Genomic DNA, 20,432 nt, shown 5'->3' with positions numbered 1-20,432 from the left:
GCAGCAGTTTTATAATAATGTTATACATTAGCAAGAGCACTAGATGGCAGCAGTTTTATAACAATGTTATACATTAGTAAGATGCACTAGATGGCAGCAGTTTTATAACAATGTTATACATTAGTAAGATGCACTAGATGGCAGCACTATTTCCTGTAATTTAGTGCTCCAGATATCTCTTCAACAAAGAACAACAAGAGAACAAAGCAAATGTAATCGTAGAAGTAAATTAGAAATGTTTTTAAAATTGTATTAACTTTCTGAATCATGAAATAAAAATTTGGGGTTTCGTGTAACTTTAATGTGAAACAGCAAAATTTCAGAAACAAAAACAAAAACTTATTCCCAAAAAAATATTTTAATATGTTTTTTTATAGGTTTGCCAACAAGACTAAGAAAAAGTAGAGGCAAAATACCAACAGTGCAAAATGAACAAAACACGTAAGAAGTTTGTCCAATTAAAACAGCAACAATTCATTGACAAATTACATTCATTTAAAGCTTGGTAGTGAGGCTAAAAGCTGAACTATTAAAACAAATATTGTGGGTCTATAACGAAGTTTAACAAATTCACTTTCACAAGTCAAATGGCTGCGCTTTCAACCAACAGGAAAAAATACTCGCTGTAAACAGAAGTTACATAATGACATAAGACAGAGCAATAAACAACAAATAGCAACAAACAAACTAGCTGGCTGAAATTCAAGATGGACCACAGTGCATGGGTGAATGGAATAAAAAAAGTTAACATTACAAATACAAATTATACGTATGGATAAAATGTGTAAAAAAAAACAAAACTTTACCAAACAGAACTAAGCATATGCCACCAAATGACTTTTTTTTTTAGGTATTTAAGTTAAAAGGACATTATACACTAGATTGTTCTTTGCATACGTTTTGTACACAATTAATTTATATCGCCTATACAGTTTTTTTTTATTTTTTAAAACCCCTTAAATTATGCTTACCTGATAATTTTCTTTTTTTCAGATGGAAAGAGTCCACAACTGCCTTCATTACTTTTGGGAAAGTACCTGGCCACCAGGAGGAGGCAAAGACAACCCAGCCAAAGGCTTAAATAATTCTCCCACTCCCCTCATCCTCCAGTAATTCTGCCGAGGAACAAGGAACAGTAGGAGAAATACCAGGGTGCCAGAACAACAAAAATAACAGATGCACCACAGAAAAATACGGCGGGGAGCTGTGGACTCTTTCCATCTCAAGAAAATAAAATTATCAGGTAAGCATAATTTAAGTTTTTCTTCATAAATGGAAAGAGTCCACAGCTGCATTCATTACTTTTGGGAAAACAATACCCAAGCTATATGCGACACTGAATGCAAAACTGGGAGGGTGGAATAGGCGGCCCATTCTGAAGGCACCAGGTCTGAAAACCCCTACCCAACAACATCCTGCTTCATCCGAAGCCAAGAACAACTTTGAAAAAGAAAAGGCCCAAGGACCCTGACCGCAGATAGTCCACAAGCCTTGCAAGAGACCGCTGGAACTAGACTCGACTGAGTCAACAGCCTCCAGGAGACACCGTCACCCAGCAGTCGGTCTCCAAACAACACACCCCTTACTAAAAGAAAGGGCACAAGCTACTGTATTCTTCCACAAAGAAGAAAAGACACGGAGAAAACATGAATGTTCTCATAAATCGTGGCAAATCCCCGTTAAGGGACTCAAGGCGCTGCTCATCTTATCAACCTCGAAAGGAGGAAGACTGAGTAGACCTCGCCTGGGATTGAACTTGCAACCCTCGGTTTGCTACAGCGCAGAGTAGCCACAGTGCATTAGTATGCAGGGCTAGCTGTCCAGCTAGCATAAGGAACTCCAGACCAACAGAGACCCACTGGTCTCATAGAAACAAGGGGAGGCAACGCCCAGACTCCAGAAATACAGAAACCACGGGATAAGGCCGGGAGTCTGATACAAAGAGGATCTTCCCCTAACACAGTGCAACCGCACTCTAAAAAGCAACTGAAGACGAAGGTCCCCAAGTCGCAAAAAGGTAGCTCAAAATATAGAAATACTCAGAAACAAAACCTTGTGCAGCAAGCTCAGACAGGTCTGACGAACACCACCTGAAGCAAAAACACTGCACGCTGTAATCATGTAAAAATGACTAAGAAACTTAAATACTTGCAGGGCAAGCAGAAAGCAGCTGAAGATATGATCCCTCAGATTGCTAAGTATCTGCCAACCAGCGGATAACGTCGCAGGCTAAGAGCTTCCAGTCCTTCCCACAAACCTTGAACATGGAAAAAGAAACCTCAAGAGGCTTACCGTACCTCGAATGCTCCGAGGATAAATTTAGCAGAGCAACAGATCTCAGATCATGCTCCAACACCAGACCAGCCCAAGCGAAAGACATGTCTGATAGACAGAAGGGACAGAAAGACCCCAAACATAAGCCCCCCCAGGAATGGAAAGAAAAAGGGGGGACTCACCCACCCCAACAGAGCTTGGGTGCCAACCCAATCCGCTCCTTCAAAATAAGGCACTCCCAAGGAGAACACCCTGGGACCTGGAACAGATAAAAGTGCAATAGATCTGTAGGAAGACCTGTCACAGCTTTCTTAGACAGTTTCTACATAGAGAGATCAAATTCCAACAGGTGGAACAGAGCCCACAGAGCAGTAGATGCTGCCCCTTACAGAAATAAGCCATCTGATCCAACCTCCTACACACAGGGCAGGACAAAGACCCTCCAGAGAGAGGAAACCCCAGCTCATAATGAAGACAAACTATCCCCTCAAAAGGAAAGGGCACAGATAAGAACAGCGTACATGTCCACAAGACATGAAGCCATAGTATGATCAAAACACGGACCGAATGAAAAAATCATCCAGACACCACTGTTGACCCAACAGAAAATAAACTCCCCATGAAGAGGAGCACACTCTGTCCGAAGTACAAGTCAGGCCTTAAAGTTTATAACCAGTACCCGAAGGTGGATGTAAACTCTGGCCTTCCTGCTTGCAAGCCCAATGAGCTAGTCCCTATGTCGCAACATAGGGTCCCTGAAAAAACTGGGTCGTCCCGAACCAGTCCACAGGATCATGTTTCCAGACATCCAAGAAGGATCCAAGACAAGAACCCTGGACTCGGGACCCAGAATAGTCCTAGAATGAACGACACCCCCAGGGAACACAAGATACCTGTCTGAAGCAATCAGACTAACAGGGGATGAAAACCGGGAAACCCGGAGAACGGGTACAGGACTAACTCGTAATTCCCAGCACAAAGGGAAGAGAACACCCTTAGCCGGAGGTCAACATCCCCCAACAAGGTGCTAGGCCGCGACAAAGTCACGCAATTTCTCTAGAGCCCAAAGGCCCCAAGGGCAACACTAAGGGAAATGAGAACGAGAACAGTGTCACCCGAAAGAGAGTAGAAAGAAAGGTTAGTCTCCATAATCCTTTCAGATTAATGTTCCAGAGGATCACACCCAAGGGAGAAGAATGCAAAGCATGCCGAACTCAGGCAGAAAAACATCCCCTACGCAAAAATCTTGGAAAAAGAGACAACACCTCCTATCGCCCCGGATATGGAGACGACTAACTCCCGAAGACAGAGCATCAAGGCCTTCACTTCCTAATTAAACAGCCAAAATCGGCAGAGAATAAAACCAGACGAAGTCCAGGAAGTCTCGACCCAAAGGAAGAGAACCTCTAAAAGGACACTTCCAAAGAGACCATGAAAGGCAAAACCGTAAGAACGGCGAAATGAAGGACCTAAATTCTCAAAGCCTCCAACCCACAACGGGAAGTAACACTCTAGTTCCCAGAAAAATCGGAAAGACTGAGCATGTTGCCAGTCTATAACGAAAGGCGCAACATACCTCTGCCTTGACAAAAGAAAACACCGGCCCGAACGTTGACTCCTGAGGCCTCAGGGGCAGTCGCTCCCCCGGAGGGCTGAACTGGAACAGTCGAACCCACGCCTGACTAGCCCCGGTTAACAAAACACGAACAATATCGTAAGCAAATTCCCGGGAGGTTCAGATGCGCCAGGGCCAAAGATATGGCAATGCAGAACCGTGTCATAACCTCTGGTGGGAACAGGCCACACTACATAGGATAAGTAGCGTTTGGGTTACCTGCATGCGTAGTAAGAGTTGGTGGTAGGGAACTCGTCTCGTGAGAAATAGAATCCCCAGAGACGGATGGCTAAGTGGGCACCTGATTCCCCGATCCCGAGAAAAAGCACTCTAAAATGGCATTCGGAAGATAATTGATGGGCATGTATCAACTGGGCCAATTCATATTCTTCGCAAGAAGTAGAGTCTAAATCAGAGACATCTGTCTCCAAAAAATCAGAATTCTCCATAACTGGGACACTGAATAAAAATTGGACCAATAAGAAAAATCTAAACGGCACCATACACCCCCAATGGCTGGGGCACTCACCACCTCCAGAGAACCAGACACCAGCGGACAAGGATTTCTCTGTCGCCACACGGTCAGGAAAGCAGAAATGGGGTCACAAGGAAAACCATGCAGTCCATGCAAAAGCGCGCCCGACCGTAAAGGCTGCGTCACTAGACATAGGCCGTTATGTTCCAAAATAGCCATGAGATGAAGCAACACTACACAGAAGATGACAAAATCACATAAACATTATTATAAACCCCCCTGTTCAATAACCCCCCCATTAGGAGACCTTAACCCTTGATTCCTAGATACAAAAAGGAGCCTCACTGAGAATATGTTAAAGGTTGTAGCCCCTCTCGGATAAACAGTTGTAATTACAATACATCCATGATGAAAGTAACATGAACCGATCTTACCGGAATCTACAACGTGGAACAGGAACACGACCCTTCAAGTGTGACAGATAGTAGCCTTGCTCCTGACATGGACTTGAGAGAAAAAAGCAGGCAGCAAAACTTGTCAACGCCGATTGCTTGTGGAGCTGTTAATATGAGTCGGGATGGTTTCGCAGAAAGACTCTCCCTGCATCTCCGGACTCTAACTTTCACCCAGGCTCTCACTGAGAGGCTGACAGGACTAATTAAAACTCCAGTCCCATGCCGAAGAGTAGTACCCTTTCTAAGAGACTATCTAAAATTTCTGACACTTCTCTGCCAACCTCCTGGGACGAAAGGCAAAGAATGACTGGGGGATGAGGGAAGTGGGGGAGGTATTTAAGCCTTTGGCTGGGGTATCTTTGCCTCCTCCTGGTGGCCAGGTTCTGAATTCCCAAAAGTAATGAATGCAGCTGTGGACTCTTTCCATTTATGAAGTATAGTTTTGCTTATTTTTAAATAACATTGCGCTGATTTTCAGACTCCTAACCAAGCCCCAAAGTTTTAGTAGAATACTGATGTATACCTACTCCAGCTTTCTCCTGTTTGTGTAAAGAGTCTTTTCATATGCAGAGGAAGGGGAGGGGGTTCTGCTTTTTTTTGCTATTGAAGCACTTGCAGTGGGTGTTCTAGCTAATCTTTTTAACAGAGCTAAACTTGGAGCTTCTAAGTACCTTTTTATACTAGATTTTTATATCAGTATCTCTGCATATTCATTCTTCTTTATTGTAGTGTCTATTACATGCAGTTAAACAAAAATTGATGTATACTGTCCCTTTAAGGCTGCCACATTGGCTTTTGTTAGCAACATCACAAATATAATGCACTAAGCAGAGCTGGAAGTTCTTCAGGCATAAAAATGCTGTATAAATTATTTTTAGTTCTTTTCTAGATATATGCTCTGTTGTAATTTAAATCAATAAGCATGTAGTGAAGAGTGTCACAAAAAGTCACACATATCTACTCTTTTTATAAGACAATGAAATAAATTACTTTAGTCCTATGCATTTTTTCCACAAAACAAATTCAGATGCATAAGGGGTTCTTAAATAAGCCATGATTGTGCCAAGTAGGCAACAGTGCATGGTAACACTGGCCAATGAATGTGTTGTAGTGAATATTAAAGGACACCCCCAAAAGTTCTGTAAAGCTACTGCACACTTAACATAGGGAATTAAATAAAATGTAAACAGCCTCACAGGAAATTCACAGACCTAACAAAACCACAGATATTGCATATATTTCCAGTACTGGTTACAAGCTAACGTGTTTGGACATACACTTTTTATAATAATCTATTTTGAATGGAAAAAGAAAAAAACGTTTGTAGAGTGATGTTGAGTTAGATTTTTCTAATGTTACAGTGGGTGCATAATACATGAGAACAAAAAGCGCAAAAGACATGGTAGCAACACAGCACGATTCTTCCATGACAAAATATGTTACATTGATTGTGGCGAGATGTGAGCCCTTCTGGGTTATTTCCTGGCTGCTGATCTGCCTGACATTGGGCTGGAGTATTTAAGAATGAATAAGAGACATGAAAGTTTTTATTTAGTTATTTAAAAAAGGCTAATATTCTTGACTAACTAGCCCATGAAAAATGTAATAGCCATTCTGCAAAAGGAAAACAAACCCCAGCATTAAAGCATTTAAAGAACAGTGCAGCAGCCCATTGGCTGATAGTCATATCTTTACTGGAAAAAACAACCAGGCAAATTTATTTTTATTATTAGCAGAACATTTTTTGTTGTTTTTAAACTTCCTGATTCTGGACTCAGTAACACACATTATCTTTCTGTCTATTGTAGTTAGGTTGGGTTACAATACTTTACTGTAGTAAGAGAGCAATAGAGCTGTTGGTATAGTTAAAGTTTAAAAAAGCCTTGACACTTCCAGGAAAGAGTTAGGTTATTTACTGTATCTGCTCTGCATTAAAGTGAATGTAAAGCTGAATGAATGATTAAAAACAGGGGCACTTTCATTCATTAATGGGTTTTGTCATTGCTGAGGAGCTGCGGGCGGAGGATTGCTGGTCTGGGTATTTTAAAAAAATGCTGCAATGTAAAGATTAAAGGGACAGTACACTGGGTTTTGTCATTGCTGAGGAGCTGCGGGCGGAGGATTGCTGGTCTGGGTATTTTAAAAAAAATGCTGCAATGTAAAGATTAAAGGGACAGTACACTGGGTTTTGTCTTTGCTAAGACGCTGCGGGTGGAGGATTGCTGGTCTGGGTATTTAAAAAAAAAATGCTGCAATGTAAAGATTAAAGGGACAGTACACTGGGTTTTGTCATTGCTGAGGAGCTGCGGGCGGATTGCTGGTCTGGGTATTTTAAAAAAAATGCTGCAATGTAAAGATTAAAGGGACAGTACACTGGGTTTTGTCATTGCTGAGGAGCTGCGGGCGGAGGATTGCTGGTCTGGGTATTTAAAAAAAAATGCTGCAATGTAAAGATTAAAGGGACAGTACACTGGGTTTTGTCATTGCTGAGGAGCTGCGGGCGGAGGATTGCTGGTCTGGGTATTTTAAAAAAAATGCTGCAATGTAAAGATTAAAGGGACAGTACACTGTAAAATAGTTTATTTTCAATGACTTGCTATACCAGCTGCAGAGTATACAAAGTATGAGAAATTGTATTTTCAGGGCTTTTTGTGTATATGAAGCAGCTGATTTTGTGCTTTTAAACCACAGCCCATTACAATGGGTTAAACTTCAGGTAATATCATATCTCATTATGTTATCACTTTGTGTACACACACTTGCTTCCTTATCTTATATTTGTCTAGAAAACTAAAGCTCAATACATAGAGAGAACAATGGAAAATTATCATTTTATTACTTAACTATCCTGCACCCCACTGTGAGTGCAATTTATTCTGCTGGCTGTATTTACTTAGGTTATTCAATAGCTGAGATTCCAGTATCAAAACTTTTAGTATAGGTTGGGAAACCACAAGCTAAATCAGCTATTTCAAAGGCCAAAATAGGGGTAAAGGAGCTACTTGTAAACAATTTAACCCCTTAACCACCAGCGCCGTACCCTGTACCATTCAACTGAAGGAAAGGAGAGAAAGGATATAACACAAGGTGCAGAGGTTTATATAAAAAACTGTCTGAGACAACAGGGAGGGCCATATACTCACTGTGTCAAGAAATAAATAGATGTATCAGGTAAGCATCAATTTTGTTTTCTTTCTTAAGACACAGTGAGACCACGGAATCATCAATTACTGTTGGGAATCAATACCCAAGCTAGAGGACACAGATAAGGGAGGGACAAGACAGGTAACCTAAACAGAAGGCATCACTGCTTGCAGAACCCTTCTCCCAAAAGAAGCCTCAGCTGAGGCAAAAGCATCACATTTATAGAATTTAGAAAAAGTGTGCACAGAAGACCACGTCGCAGCCTTACAAATCTGTTCTACAGAGGCCTCATTCTTGAAGGCCCAAGAAGAAACCACCCAAGTGGAATGGGCTGTAATTCTCTCAGGAGGCTGCTGTCCAGCAGTCTCATAAGCCATACGAATAACACTTCTCAACCAGAAAGAAAGAAGCGGCAGTAGCTTTCTGGCCTTTATGTTTTCCAGAAAAGCAAACTAACAATGCAGAAGACTGACGAAAGTCCTTCATAGCCTGCAGATAGTATTTAAGAGCCTAAGTTGTGCAGCAACCGCTCTTTATGAGAAGAAAGATTAGGACAGAGAGAAGGAACAACAATATCCTGATTAATATTTCTGTCTGAACCAACCTTAGGAAGAACACCAAACTTAGTACGGAAAACTGCCTTATCTGCATAAAATATGAGATAAGGAGAATCACACTGCAAAGCTAAGAGTTCAGAAACCCTCCGGGCAGAAGAAATAGCAGTATGAAATGAAACCTTTCAAGATAATAACTTAATATCTATGAAATGCATAGGTTCAAACTGAGCCTGTTGTAAACCTTTAAGAACAAGGTTAAGGCTCCAAGGAGGAGCAACTGACTTAAACACAGGCCTGATTCTAACCAGGGCCTGACAAAAGGATTGTACATCCGGCATGTCCGTCAGATGCTTATGCAGCAGAAAGGATAGAGCAGAAATCTGACCCCCCCGACAGATAACCCCTTCTCTAGGCCTTCCTGGAGAAAGATAAGATCCTTGGGATTCTGACCTTACTCCAAGATTATCCTTTAGACTCACACCAATAAGATATATACGCCATATCTTATGGTAAATCGTTCTAGGGACAGGCTTACGGGTCTGAACCAAGGTCTCTATGACCGATTCAGAAAAAAACATGCTAAGCTAAAATTAAGCATTCAGTACCTAAACAGTCAGTTTCAGAGAAACGAGATTTGAATCAAGGAAGGGCCCCTGAAGCAGAAGGTCCTTCCTGAGCGGTAGTCTCCACAGAGGTAGAGACGACATCTACAAGATCTGCAAACCAGATCCTGCGAAGCCACGCAGGAGCTAATAGAATCACTGACGCTCTCTCCTGCTTGATCCGAGCGATGACTTGTGGGAGGAGAGCAAACGGGGAAGAGAGATAAGCCAATCTGAAGTTCCTTGGAACTGCCATATCATCTATCAGAAGGGCTTGAGGATCCCTCAACCTCAACCCTTACTTAGGGAGCTTCAAGTTCTGACGAGACGCCATCAGATCCAATACCAGTAAACCCCATTTGGTTGTTAACCTAGAGAACACCTTCGGATGGAGTTCCCACTCCCCAGGATGGAAAGTCTGCCTGCTCAGAAAAAACACTTCCCATGTACACTCCTGGAATGCAAATGGCAGACAGACAATTGAAAACCCACAGAACAATCCTAAGAACAAGGTTAAGGTACTCCGAGTTCCTCCCTGGAGGTTGATGTAAACCATTTAGGTGGTATTGTTCGACTGGAACCAAGCTAAGAACAACTAAGGCCTAGCCATCAAAGCATTGTAATTCGCTCTCAACTCCAAGATGTTAAAAAGGAGAGGAGACACTTCCGATCCATAAACCCTACGCCTTAAAACAAGACCATGGTCCCCTCAACCAGGAATGTCTCTAGAAGCATGCACCCTGAGACAGATACTCCTGATAAACTACTACGGGAGAGAATCTCTTGTCGACTGATCTAGATCTATCTCTGAGACAGATCCGAATGTTGTCCGTTCTATGGAAAATTACAAAGGAATTAATATCCATGATAACATCGGAACAATTCCCTCCATATGTTGAGTCACTGAAAAGTGAAGATAAAATCAACTGCAGCTAGATCCGAACTACCAACCTTGCGCTTGAAAAATGGTTAAGTTATTTACCAGACCACAAGAGCTCGCTGTTAGCCGGACAGTAAACTTCAGAGAAAGGAAAAGAAATAGATCTTGAAATCTGACCTCTGATAGAATCTTTTCCAAGATAGAGAAACTATTAAAGTTTCCAATAAATCACCCTTGTAGATAAAAACAAGGGAACTCTTCTCCAGATTCATTTCCCATCCATGGGAAAGAAATTGGGCAAGATCTCCTGAAAGAGTTTGCTCGAAGAAGGATGACACCTGAATCATAAATTGACCAGAAGAGCACCCTGCAATACTCCAAGACCAAAAAGTCTTTCTAGGATAACAAGGCTCAGAAACTTGAGAAGATCCCAAATAATAGGAGCAATAAAAACTCATCCTTCAGGTCTATGTCCATTATGAACAAGTCCTCTTGAACCAAAGGAGAATGGATACTATTTGAAGGTCAGAACCTGAGAAAGATAAATACCTAGAATCCGTTCGCAGACTGGGGCTGGAACTATCACTCCCAGAGAGGAAGGTCCTGAACCCAGTTCAAGGAATGTCACTCGACCAATCTGGATTACAGATACTCTAGACGGAAAAATCTGTCCCTGGGAGGAAATCTTAAATTGGACTTTAAAAGACAAGACTGACCCTGCAGAAAGAGGAAAATGAAAAACCTTCCATTTAGTCTTAATCTCTTGACGTGTGGTAGAAAAATCTTTTTCCACCCTTAAATTCTGCCAGGCCAAGTTCAAACAAGTTCCCATCCTTGAAAAGAAAAACCATCAGCGTTGATTAGGAGGAACATACAATATTAAACCTGCAACTGCAGGACTATAAAGCCTAAGCTGCACCATTAAGACCCAGGTAGGCTTTTTGACTAACCAGGTCTCAGCCACAATGCCCAGTGGGCCAGTACAGCAAGTCTAGTAAGACAAGGCATTGTTCTAATGGAACAGTTAACCCTCCAGCTTCTTATCCATGGATCCGGGAGGAGCAACTACCCTCCCTAGGGATCGAAGTTCTCTGAGCTATAGTAAACATCAGAGAAAAGAAAGTTTACAAAACTTCCAAGGGTTGACAATGAGAGGGGATTGATGTCGTCCAAGAACTAAAACCTCCTTTAACGTACACGAGGTGTGCAAACATACATCTGAAGTGGACTACTTCGGTAGCAGATGAAAGAATTAAACTGAGTCTAAGAATTTTACCTAGTTTCTGACGAATCCCTCACCAGACCAGACTCCTTCCACAAAGAAATCCTAGTCTTATAAATTTTACTAGATTCTTTAGGATGGACGACGACAGGCGTATCGAAGTCGCTACAAATAGCCAAAACCTCCTTGCCGTACACAAAGGTGTTCAAGCTAAAGCTGAAGGTTACTACTTCGGCATCAAACAAAGGAATTATACTGACCGAATCTGAGATTTCACCCTCAGATACTACTGGCATATCCTCCTCATCAAAACTATGAGTAAGGCAAACAGAGCAGTAGCAGGGGGTACAGAAATCTTACTATATGAATCTCTAATCTTCCTCTTGCGATTTCCCTTAGTATAGGAAAAGTGAATAATGCCACAGAGGATACCTGGACAGAAAATTCTGCAGGCAAATACACTCCTCCAGGAGATTGAGAGGAACTGCAGGGCACTGCATGTGATGCCATTGAGGCTGGGGACAAATAAGGAGAAAACGGTGGCATTGCCTGAACAGTATCACCCTGAGTTCACCCAAGAAAAAAAAAACACCAAAAAAAAACCTAGCTAAGCAAGCAGCACATAATTGCATAGGATCAATTTGTGCCTTAAAACATAATATAAAAACATACATGATCAAACACAGAATTTACCATGTCTGGAGATCAAAATAAAATCCCTTTATTTTAATATAAAAAAATGTTTAACATCTTACAGCTGTTATTTACTGTCATGACAATTAATGTTTTCCATGTCTGGGAAAGAATATGTGTTTTTTTTAAAGAGTGTACCTGTCTGTCCCTTTAAAAACACTAATACAGGACAATGAAACGGCTTCTCAAAATACGCCTCAGAACCTGGGCATTAAAAACCGAATTGAAAAAAAAAATAATAAAATACTAATTTGGCCATCTCTTTCATTAAATAATATACAGGGCATGGTAATAATCCACTGCTCTATCAAAGTACTAATAGATTAACTCCACTTAGGCTACCAATATCACCATTGTCGGTAACACAGCAGAGCTCTCTGCCGATCGTGAACTATTAATATAAACAGGCGCCACTCCGCTGGCTCAAACTAAAATGGAGAATCGTGTCACAACTGAAACTGAGCCATAATGACCCCAAGCGCGCGCTTCCAAGCTAAAAACTGCAACGAAGCAGCGTCCTTCCCGCCACGCAATGAGCAATGGCGGAGACTGATGGAACTGGAGTGTTAATCTTCTCAAACACACTTCACATAAGAGACATGATCTCAAAACTGCGAGCCTCAGCAGTGCAGTATCATAAGTATGAGCACAAACACCAATCACATGAAAACTTCACAAACTCACAGTGCACTGCTAAAATTTGTGACAGACAGTTCCCATAAGCACAATTGTGCATATTCAAAAACCTGCTTAGCTAAACCCAAAGTAAAAAATAAGGGATAAACTTAATTATTAATAAAAGTTATAACCCCAGTCGCAGTGTAACATGTGTGCCTGCCCACTGCCATAAAGTGATCCTGAACCCAGGATTCTAGTCCCATATAAAAATTAGCATTTTTGGGTAGCTTCCCAGCTAACCCCTACAGTGCCAGCCTCCTAGCGCCAGAAGACAAAAGGCACTTACCTGCACATCCAGCTGTCCAGCAGGAGTACAGCTCCCTGGCATGAGAGGAAGCCACTCCTCACAGAGACCTAGGAGAGAAGAAATGAACAAAGTAAACCTACTCTGGCATTCAGTGAGAGGGCAGCAATCTGTCAGGAAAAACGCAGTGAGGCCCAACCCACAAGTTCCCAACTGCTTGAAAGCTACCACAGCCCTACTGAAGAGACTAACGTGGAGTACAGCTAAACCCAGCTTGTGTTGGAAGATCATCAAAATAAAAACAAATCTTGATAGAAGAATCTTATACAGACGCCTATAACGTCACCTCCTCCTTGCACTGAAGGCAAAGAGAATGACTGGGGGTTGTGGGAAGGGAAGTGATACTTAACATCTTTGCTGTGGTGCTCTTTGCCTCCTCCTGCTGGCCAGGAGTGATATTCCCAACAGTAATTGATGATTTTCTGGACTCACTGTGTCTTAAGAAAGAAAAGGCTTTTATTTTCATACTGGCAGACTTTCTGCCAGTACTTAAGATGGCGGTGACAATAGTAAGATTGGGGAGGAAATAGAGCTGTTTGAGGGGGGTCAGGGAGGGATCAGGGGGCGGGATGTTTCAGGTGGGAGGCTGATCTCTACACTAAGGCTAAAATTAACCCTAAAAGCTACCTAATTAACCCCTTCACTGCTGGGCATAATACAAGTATGGTGCGCAGCGGCATTTAGCGGCCTTCTAATTACCAAAAAGCAATGCCAAAGCATATATGTCTGCTATTTCTGAACAAAGGGGATCCCAGAGAAGCATTTACAACCATTTGTGCCATAATTGCATAAGCTGTTTGTAAATAATTTCAATGAGAAACCTAAAATTGTGAAAAAGGTTAGCTTTTTTTATATTTGATCACATTTGGCGGTGAAATGGTGGCATGAAATATACCAAAATGGGCCTAGATCAATACTTTGGGTTGTCTGCCAAAAACAATATATAGTTTTGATAGGTAAATATAAAAAAGGCTCTATTCCTGTTAAAATGTAGTGATGGCAAAAATGCAAAAAATTTAAAGTTTTTGTCTGAATTGCCCGATCCTTAAGGGGTTAATACACTCCAGCAGGTAAAATGGATCATTGGGAACAATTTAAATGGGAGAAACATTTCGGGTGAAATGTCCCTTTAATGAATGAAAGTGCCTCTGTTTTAAATAGTATTTTTAAAAACCGAGCACTCATTCATTCAACTTTACATTTACTGCTTAAAATGAAAATGTCCAAATCCATTCCCTTTTTCAAAATGTCATAATTCTACCGCAGTCAAGTAAACAACATTTTAAATTATTTGTTCAATGTGTTTGTGAAAGAGGATGCATCTGGTGTCTTATCATTAATGACAGTTGATCCTGTAAATTGTATCTAAAATAATGAAGAAAAAAGTGTTTTAACCAATGATTCAGAAAAGGTTGCCTTAAAGGAACATTAAACACTAAATAAATACTAGATAGAATGATGCATTCAAAGAAAAGATTAGTCGGAAAATAACATGCAGATGATTTTTTTTTTTTTTTTAAAGTTTCATTAGCTGTTTAAATATTGACAAAATAAGTGTAAAGTTTGTGTCTATAAAACACTGGGAGCTGCCATGTTGTAACTTAGGTTACCTCCTCTGCTGTGGCCAATTAAAGACAGTTATAAATAGGTCACTAGAGTGTGCAGCCAATGGCTGTGTGGAATACAAAAGTTCTAACAAACACTAAAAAGCTCACAATTTCAGAATGGAATTGCAGGAAAAGGGGACAAAATAAATAATGAAAGTGCAGAGTTTTTTAAATTTATATGATTATTCATTTTATATTACCATTTCAAAGTGTTTAATGTCCCTTAAATGAGCAGGAATTACCTGACCAAGCATCACCATACACCTTTTCAATTCAAGCGGATCCACCACACAACAGGCTAAACCTGTACAAAATGTTATATCTTCACTAGCTTCTAAAATTTTTTTCCATTCTCAATTAACATTTAAGTAAACACAACAATGAAAATGAATATAAAAAAGTACTTCTGAAAAGAAAGACTGAACATACAACATTCAGAATATCAATTTCTCATAATAAAAGTTTATCAACTGTACAAGTTAAGAAAATTATACAAGCTTTGTTTAAGAAAGAACAGTTCAATCAAAACATAGGTACGGTAAAAAATCTTTCAAAGGCTACAAAGAAATCTGGAAAAATACAAAATGTATCTTTTTGACCCAGATACAAATAGGCAAGACATCATTGATGTCAATAATATACAAACCTGATGTGGTTTGTTCTTTTATCTTCTATCTAAAAAACAAACAAAAAAACCCCAAAGCACTTGTTCAGGTTTCCTAAGCAATTTTACGACTGGCCAGATTTAGAAATATACCATTTAAAAAGGACCTTCTTCCCAAGATGTAGATTAAAAAAAGAAAAACTTCCATTTGACAGCAAAGCACTAATTTTATAAATTTGCTGTATTCTTATGTTAAATATTAGATACATTCTAAAAATAAAATAAAAAAAAAGGTCCTTACATTTTAGAAGGAAATCCAACCTGTCCCTTTAAAAATGCTCATTACAAAAAACATTTTTCTTTATGCTCTGGAGCACAAACTCTGTAGGGGCTTATAGAAAAATACAACTATACTTATAGAGCCGGTTAAATAACTATATTATCCTAAAAGTGCAAGTTCCCCAGAATTGTGTTTCAAAATTGTCTCCGAACATCGCTGCTAAATCCTTAAACCTCTCCTTGTGAAAATACTTCCTGAGAAAACTCAGAGGGCTCAGGACTTTTTCTTCCACTATCAATGTGTCGCCTCTTCACAGATCTGTCGTATTCACCCAGCTCTTTGTCATTCTTTGCGTTTGATTGGTTACATTTGGAATCTCGGGCATTTTCACAATTGTACCCATTGGTGTCTGACTCATTGGGTGATGTTTCATTGCTACTAGGCCCATTTAAATGTACAGTTTCATTTCTGATTTCCTCTTTGTATGTGGCAACTTCAGATGGATCATTGGTGGATATACCTTTAAAACAAAAACAAACATGTACTACAGCTCAAAAGCTAAAAGACAGAAGAGCGTACGGCTCGTGTATATACAGGGAAAATACACACACAAAAGCTAAAAGACAGAAGAGCGTACGGCTCGTGTACATACAGGAAAAACACACACACAAAAGCTAAAAGACAGAGGAGTGAACGGCTCGTGTACATACAGGGAAAACACACACACAAAAGCTAAAAGACAGAAGAGAGTACGGCTCGTGTACATACAGGGAAAACACATACACAAAAGCTAAAAGACAGAAGAGCGTACGGCTCATGTACATACAGGAAAACACACACACAAAAGCTAAAAGACAGAAGAGCGTACGGCTCATGTACATACAGGAAAACACACACACAAAAGCTAAAAGACAGAAGAGCGTACGGCTCATGTACATACAGGAAAACACACACACAAAAGCTAAAAGACAGAAGAGCGTACGGCTCATGTACATACAGGGAAAACACACACACACAAAAGCTAAAAGACAGAAGAGTGTACGGCTCATGTACATACAGGGAAAACACACACACAAAAGCTAAAAGACAGAGGAGTGTACGGCTCATGTATATACAGGGAAAACACACACACAAAAGCTAAAAGACAGAGGAGCGTACGGCTCGTGTATATACAGGGAAAACACACACACAAAAGCTAAAAGACAGAAGAGCGTACGGCTCGTGTATATACAGGGAAAATACACACACAAAAGCTAAAAGACAGAAGAGCGTACGGCTCATGTACATACAGGGAAAACACACACACAAAAGCTAAAAGACAGAAGAGCGTACGGCTCATGTACATACAGGGAAAACACACACACAAAAGCTAAAAGACAGAAGAGCGTACGGCTCATGTACATACAGGGAAAACACACACACAAAAGCTAAAAGACAGAAGAGCGTACGGCTCATGTATATACAGGGAAAACACACACACAAAAGCTAAAAGACAGAAGAGTGTACGGCTCATGTATATACAGGAAAACACACACACAAAAGCTAAAAGACAGAAGAGTGTACGGCTCATGTACATACAGGGAAAACACACACACAAAAGCTAAAAGACAGAAGAGCGTACGGCTCGTGTATATACAGGGAAAACACACACACAAAAGCTAAAAGACAGAAGAGTGTACGGCTCATGTACATACAGGGAAAACACACACACAAAAGCTAAAAGACAGAAGAGTGTACGGCTCGTGTATATACAGGGAAAACACACACACACACACAAAAGCTAAAAGACAGAAGAGCGTACGGCTCGTGTATATACAGGGAAAACACACACACAAAAGCTAAAAGACAGAAGAGCGTACGGCTCATGTACATACAGGGAAAACACACACACAAAAACTAAAAGACAGAAGAGCGTACGGCTCATGTATATACAGGGAAAACACACACACAAAAGCTAAAAAACAGAAGAGCGTACGGCTCATGTATATACAGGGAAAACACACACACAAAAGCTAAAAGACAGAGGAGTGTACGGCTCATGTACATACAGGGAAAACACACACACACAAAAGCTAAAAGACAGAAGAGCGTACGGCTCATGTACATACAGGGAAAACACACACACAAAAGCTAAAAGACAGAAGAGCGTACGGCTCATGTACATACAGGGAAAACACACACACAAAAGCTAAAAGACAGAAGAGCGTACGGCTCGTGTACATACAGGGAAAACACACACACAAAAGCTAAACGACAGAAGAGTGTACGGCTCATGCACATACAGGGAAAACACACACACACAAACTAAAAGACAGAAGAGCGTACGGCTCGTGTATATACAGGGAAAACACACACACAAAAGCTAAAAGACAGAAGAGTGAACGGCTCGTGTACATACAGGGAAACACACACACAAAAGCTAAAAGACAGAAGAGCGTACGGCTCATGTACATACAGGGAAAATACACACACAAAAGCTAAAAGACAGAAGAGTGTACGGCTCATGTACATACAGGGAAAACACACACACAAAAGCTAAAAGACAGAAGAGTGTACGGCTCGTGTACATACAGGGAAAACACACACACAAAAGCTAAAAGACAGAAGAGCGTACGGCTCGTGTACATACAGGGAAAACACACACACAAAAACTAAAAGACAGAAGAGCGTACGGCTCATGTACATACAGGGAAAACACACAAACAAAAGCTAAAAGACAGAGGAGTGTACGGCTCGTGTATATACAGGGAAAACACACACACAAAAACTAAAAGACAGAAGAGCGTACGGCTCGTGTATATACAGGGAAAACACAAACACAAAAGCTAAAAGACAGAAGAGTGTACGGCTCGTGTACATACAGGGAAAACACACACACAAAAACTAAAAGACAGAAGAGCGTACGGCTCATGTACATACAGGAAAACACACACACAAAAGCTAAAAGACAGAGGAGTGTACGGCTCATGTACATACAGGGAAAACACACACACAAAAGCTAAAAGACAGAAGAGCGTACGGCTCATGTATATACAGGGAAAACACACACACAAAAGCTAAAAGACAGAAGAGCGTACGGCTCGTGTACATACAGGGAAAACACACACACAAAAGCTAAAAGACAGAAGAGCGTACGGCTCATGTACATACAGGGAAAACACACACACAAAAGCTAAAAGACAGAGGAGTGTACGGCTCGTGTATATACAGGGAAAACACACACACAAAAGCTAAAAGACAGAAGAGTGTACGGCTCATGTACATACAGGAAAGCACACACACAAAAGCTAAAAGACAGAGGAGTGAACGGCTCATGTACATACAGGGAAAACACACACGCACAAAAGCTAAAAGACAGAAGAGCGTACGGCTCATGTACATACAGGGAAAACACACACACAAAAGCTAAAAGACAGAAGAGCGTAAGGCTCGTGTACATACAGGGAAAACACACACACAAAAACTAAAAGACAGAAGAGTGTACGGCTCGTGTATATACAGGGAAAACACACAAAAAAGCTAAAAGACAGAAGAGCGTACGGCTCGTGTATATACAGGGAAAACACACAAAAAAGCTAAAAGACAGAAGAGCGTACGGCTCATGTACATACAGGGAAAACACACACACACAAAAGCTAAAAGACAGAAGAGCGTACGGCTCATGTACATACAGGGAAAACACACACACACAAAAGCTAAAAGACAGAAGAGCGTACGGCTCATGTACATACAGGGAAAACACACACACAAAAGCTAAAAGATAGAAGAGCGTACGGCTCGTGTATATACAGGGAAAACACACACACAAAAGCTAAAAGACAGAAGAGCGTACGGCTCATGTACATACAGGGAAAACACACACACAAAAGCTAAAAGACAGAGGAGTGTACGGCTCGTGTATATACAGGGAAAACACACACACAAAAGCTAAAAGACAGAAGAGCGTACGGCTCATGTACATACAGGGAAAACACACACACAAAAGCTAAAAGACAGAGGAGTGTACGGCTCGTGTATATACAGGGAAAACACACACACAAAAGCTAAAAGACAGAAGAGCGTACGGCTCATGTACATACAGGGAAAACACACACACAAAAGCTAAAAGACAGAAGAGCGTAAGGCTCGTGTACATACAGGGAAAACACACACACAAAAACTAAAAGACAGAGGAGTGAATGGCTCATGTATATACAGGAAAACACATACACAAAAGCTAAAAGACAGAAGAGTGAACGGCTCGTGTACATACAGGGAAAACACACACACAAAAGCTAAAAGACAGAAGAGAGTACGACTCGTGTACATACAGGGAAAACACATACACAAAAGCTAAAAGACAGAAGAGCGTACGGCTCATGTACATACAGGGAAAACACACACAAAAGCTAAAAGACAGAGGAGCGTACGGCTCGTGTATATACAGGGAAAACACACACACAAAAGCTAAAAGACAGAAGAGCGTACGGCTCGTGTACATACAGGGAAAACACACACACAAAAGCTAAAAGACAGAAGAGCGTACAGCTCATGTACATACAGGGAAAACACACACACAAAAGCTAAAAGACAGAAGAGCGTACGGCTCATGTACATACAGGGAAAACACACACACAAAAGCTAAAAGACAGAAGAGCGTACAGCTCATGTACATACAGGGAAAACACACACACAAAAGCTAAAAGACAGAAGAGCGTACGGCTCATGTATATACAGGGAAAACACACACACAAAAGCTAAAAGACAGAAGAGTGTAATGCTCATGTATATACAGGAAAACACACACACAAAAGCTAAAAGACAGAAGAGTGTACGGCTCATGTACATACAGGGAAAACACACACACAAAAGCTAAAAGACAGAAGAGCGTAAGGCTCGTGTACATACAGGGAAAACACACACACACAAAAGCTAAAAGACAGAAGAGCGTACGGCTCGTGTATATACAGGGAAAACACACACACAAAAGCTAAAAGACAGAAGAGTGTACGGCTCATGTACATACAGGGAAAACACACACACAAAAGCTAAAAGACAGAAGA

General features: G+C 40.9%; 1 protein-coding gene across 4 annotated transcripts in view; it reads right to left on the bottom strand.

The window, feature by feature from the left end:
- Positions 1-339: 339 nt before the first annotated feature.
- MIER1 (MIER1 transcriptional regulator) overlaps positions 340-20,432 on the bottom strand; it is a 670,836-nt gene continuing 650,743 nt past the window's right edge. For all 4 annotated transcript variants that reach the window (XM_053693693.1, XM_053693691.1, XM_053693692.1 and 1 more), the window contains one exon: positions 340-15,910. In XM_053693693.1, coding sequence (XP_053549668.1) covers positions 15,618-15,910 — 293 coding nt within the window. In that variant the 3' untranslated portion in view covers positions 340-15,617. The remainder of the gene's footprint in view (positions 15,911-20,432) is intronic.

This window comes from Bombina bombina, chromosome 10 (genome assembly GCF_027579735.1).
Source record: "Bombina bombina isolate aBomBom1 chromosome 10, aBomBom1.pri, whole genome shotgun sequence".
Classification (NCBI taxonomy): domain Eukaryota; kingdom Metazoa; phylum Chordata; class Amphibia; order Anura; family Bombinatoridae; genus Bombina; species Bombina bombina.
Note: the sequence above shows the minus strand (reverse complement) of the source record. Positions and strands in the feature narration are given on the sequence as shown.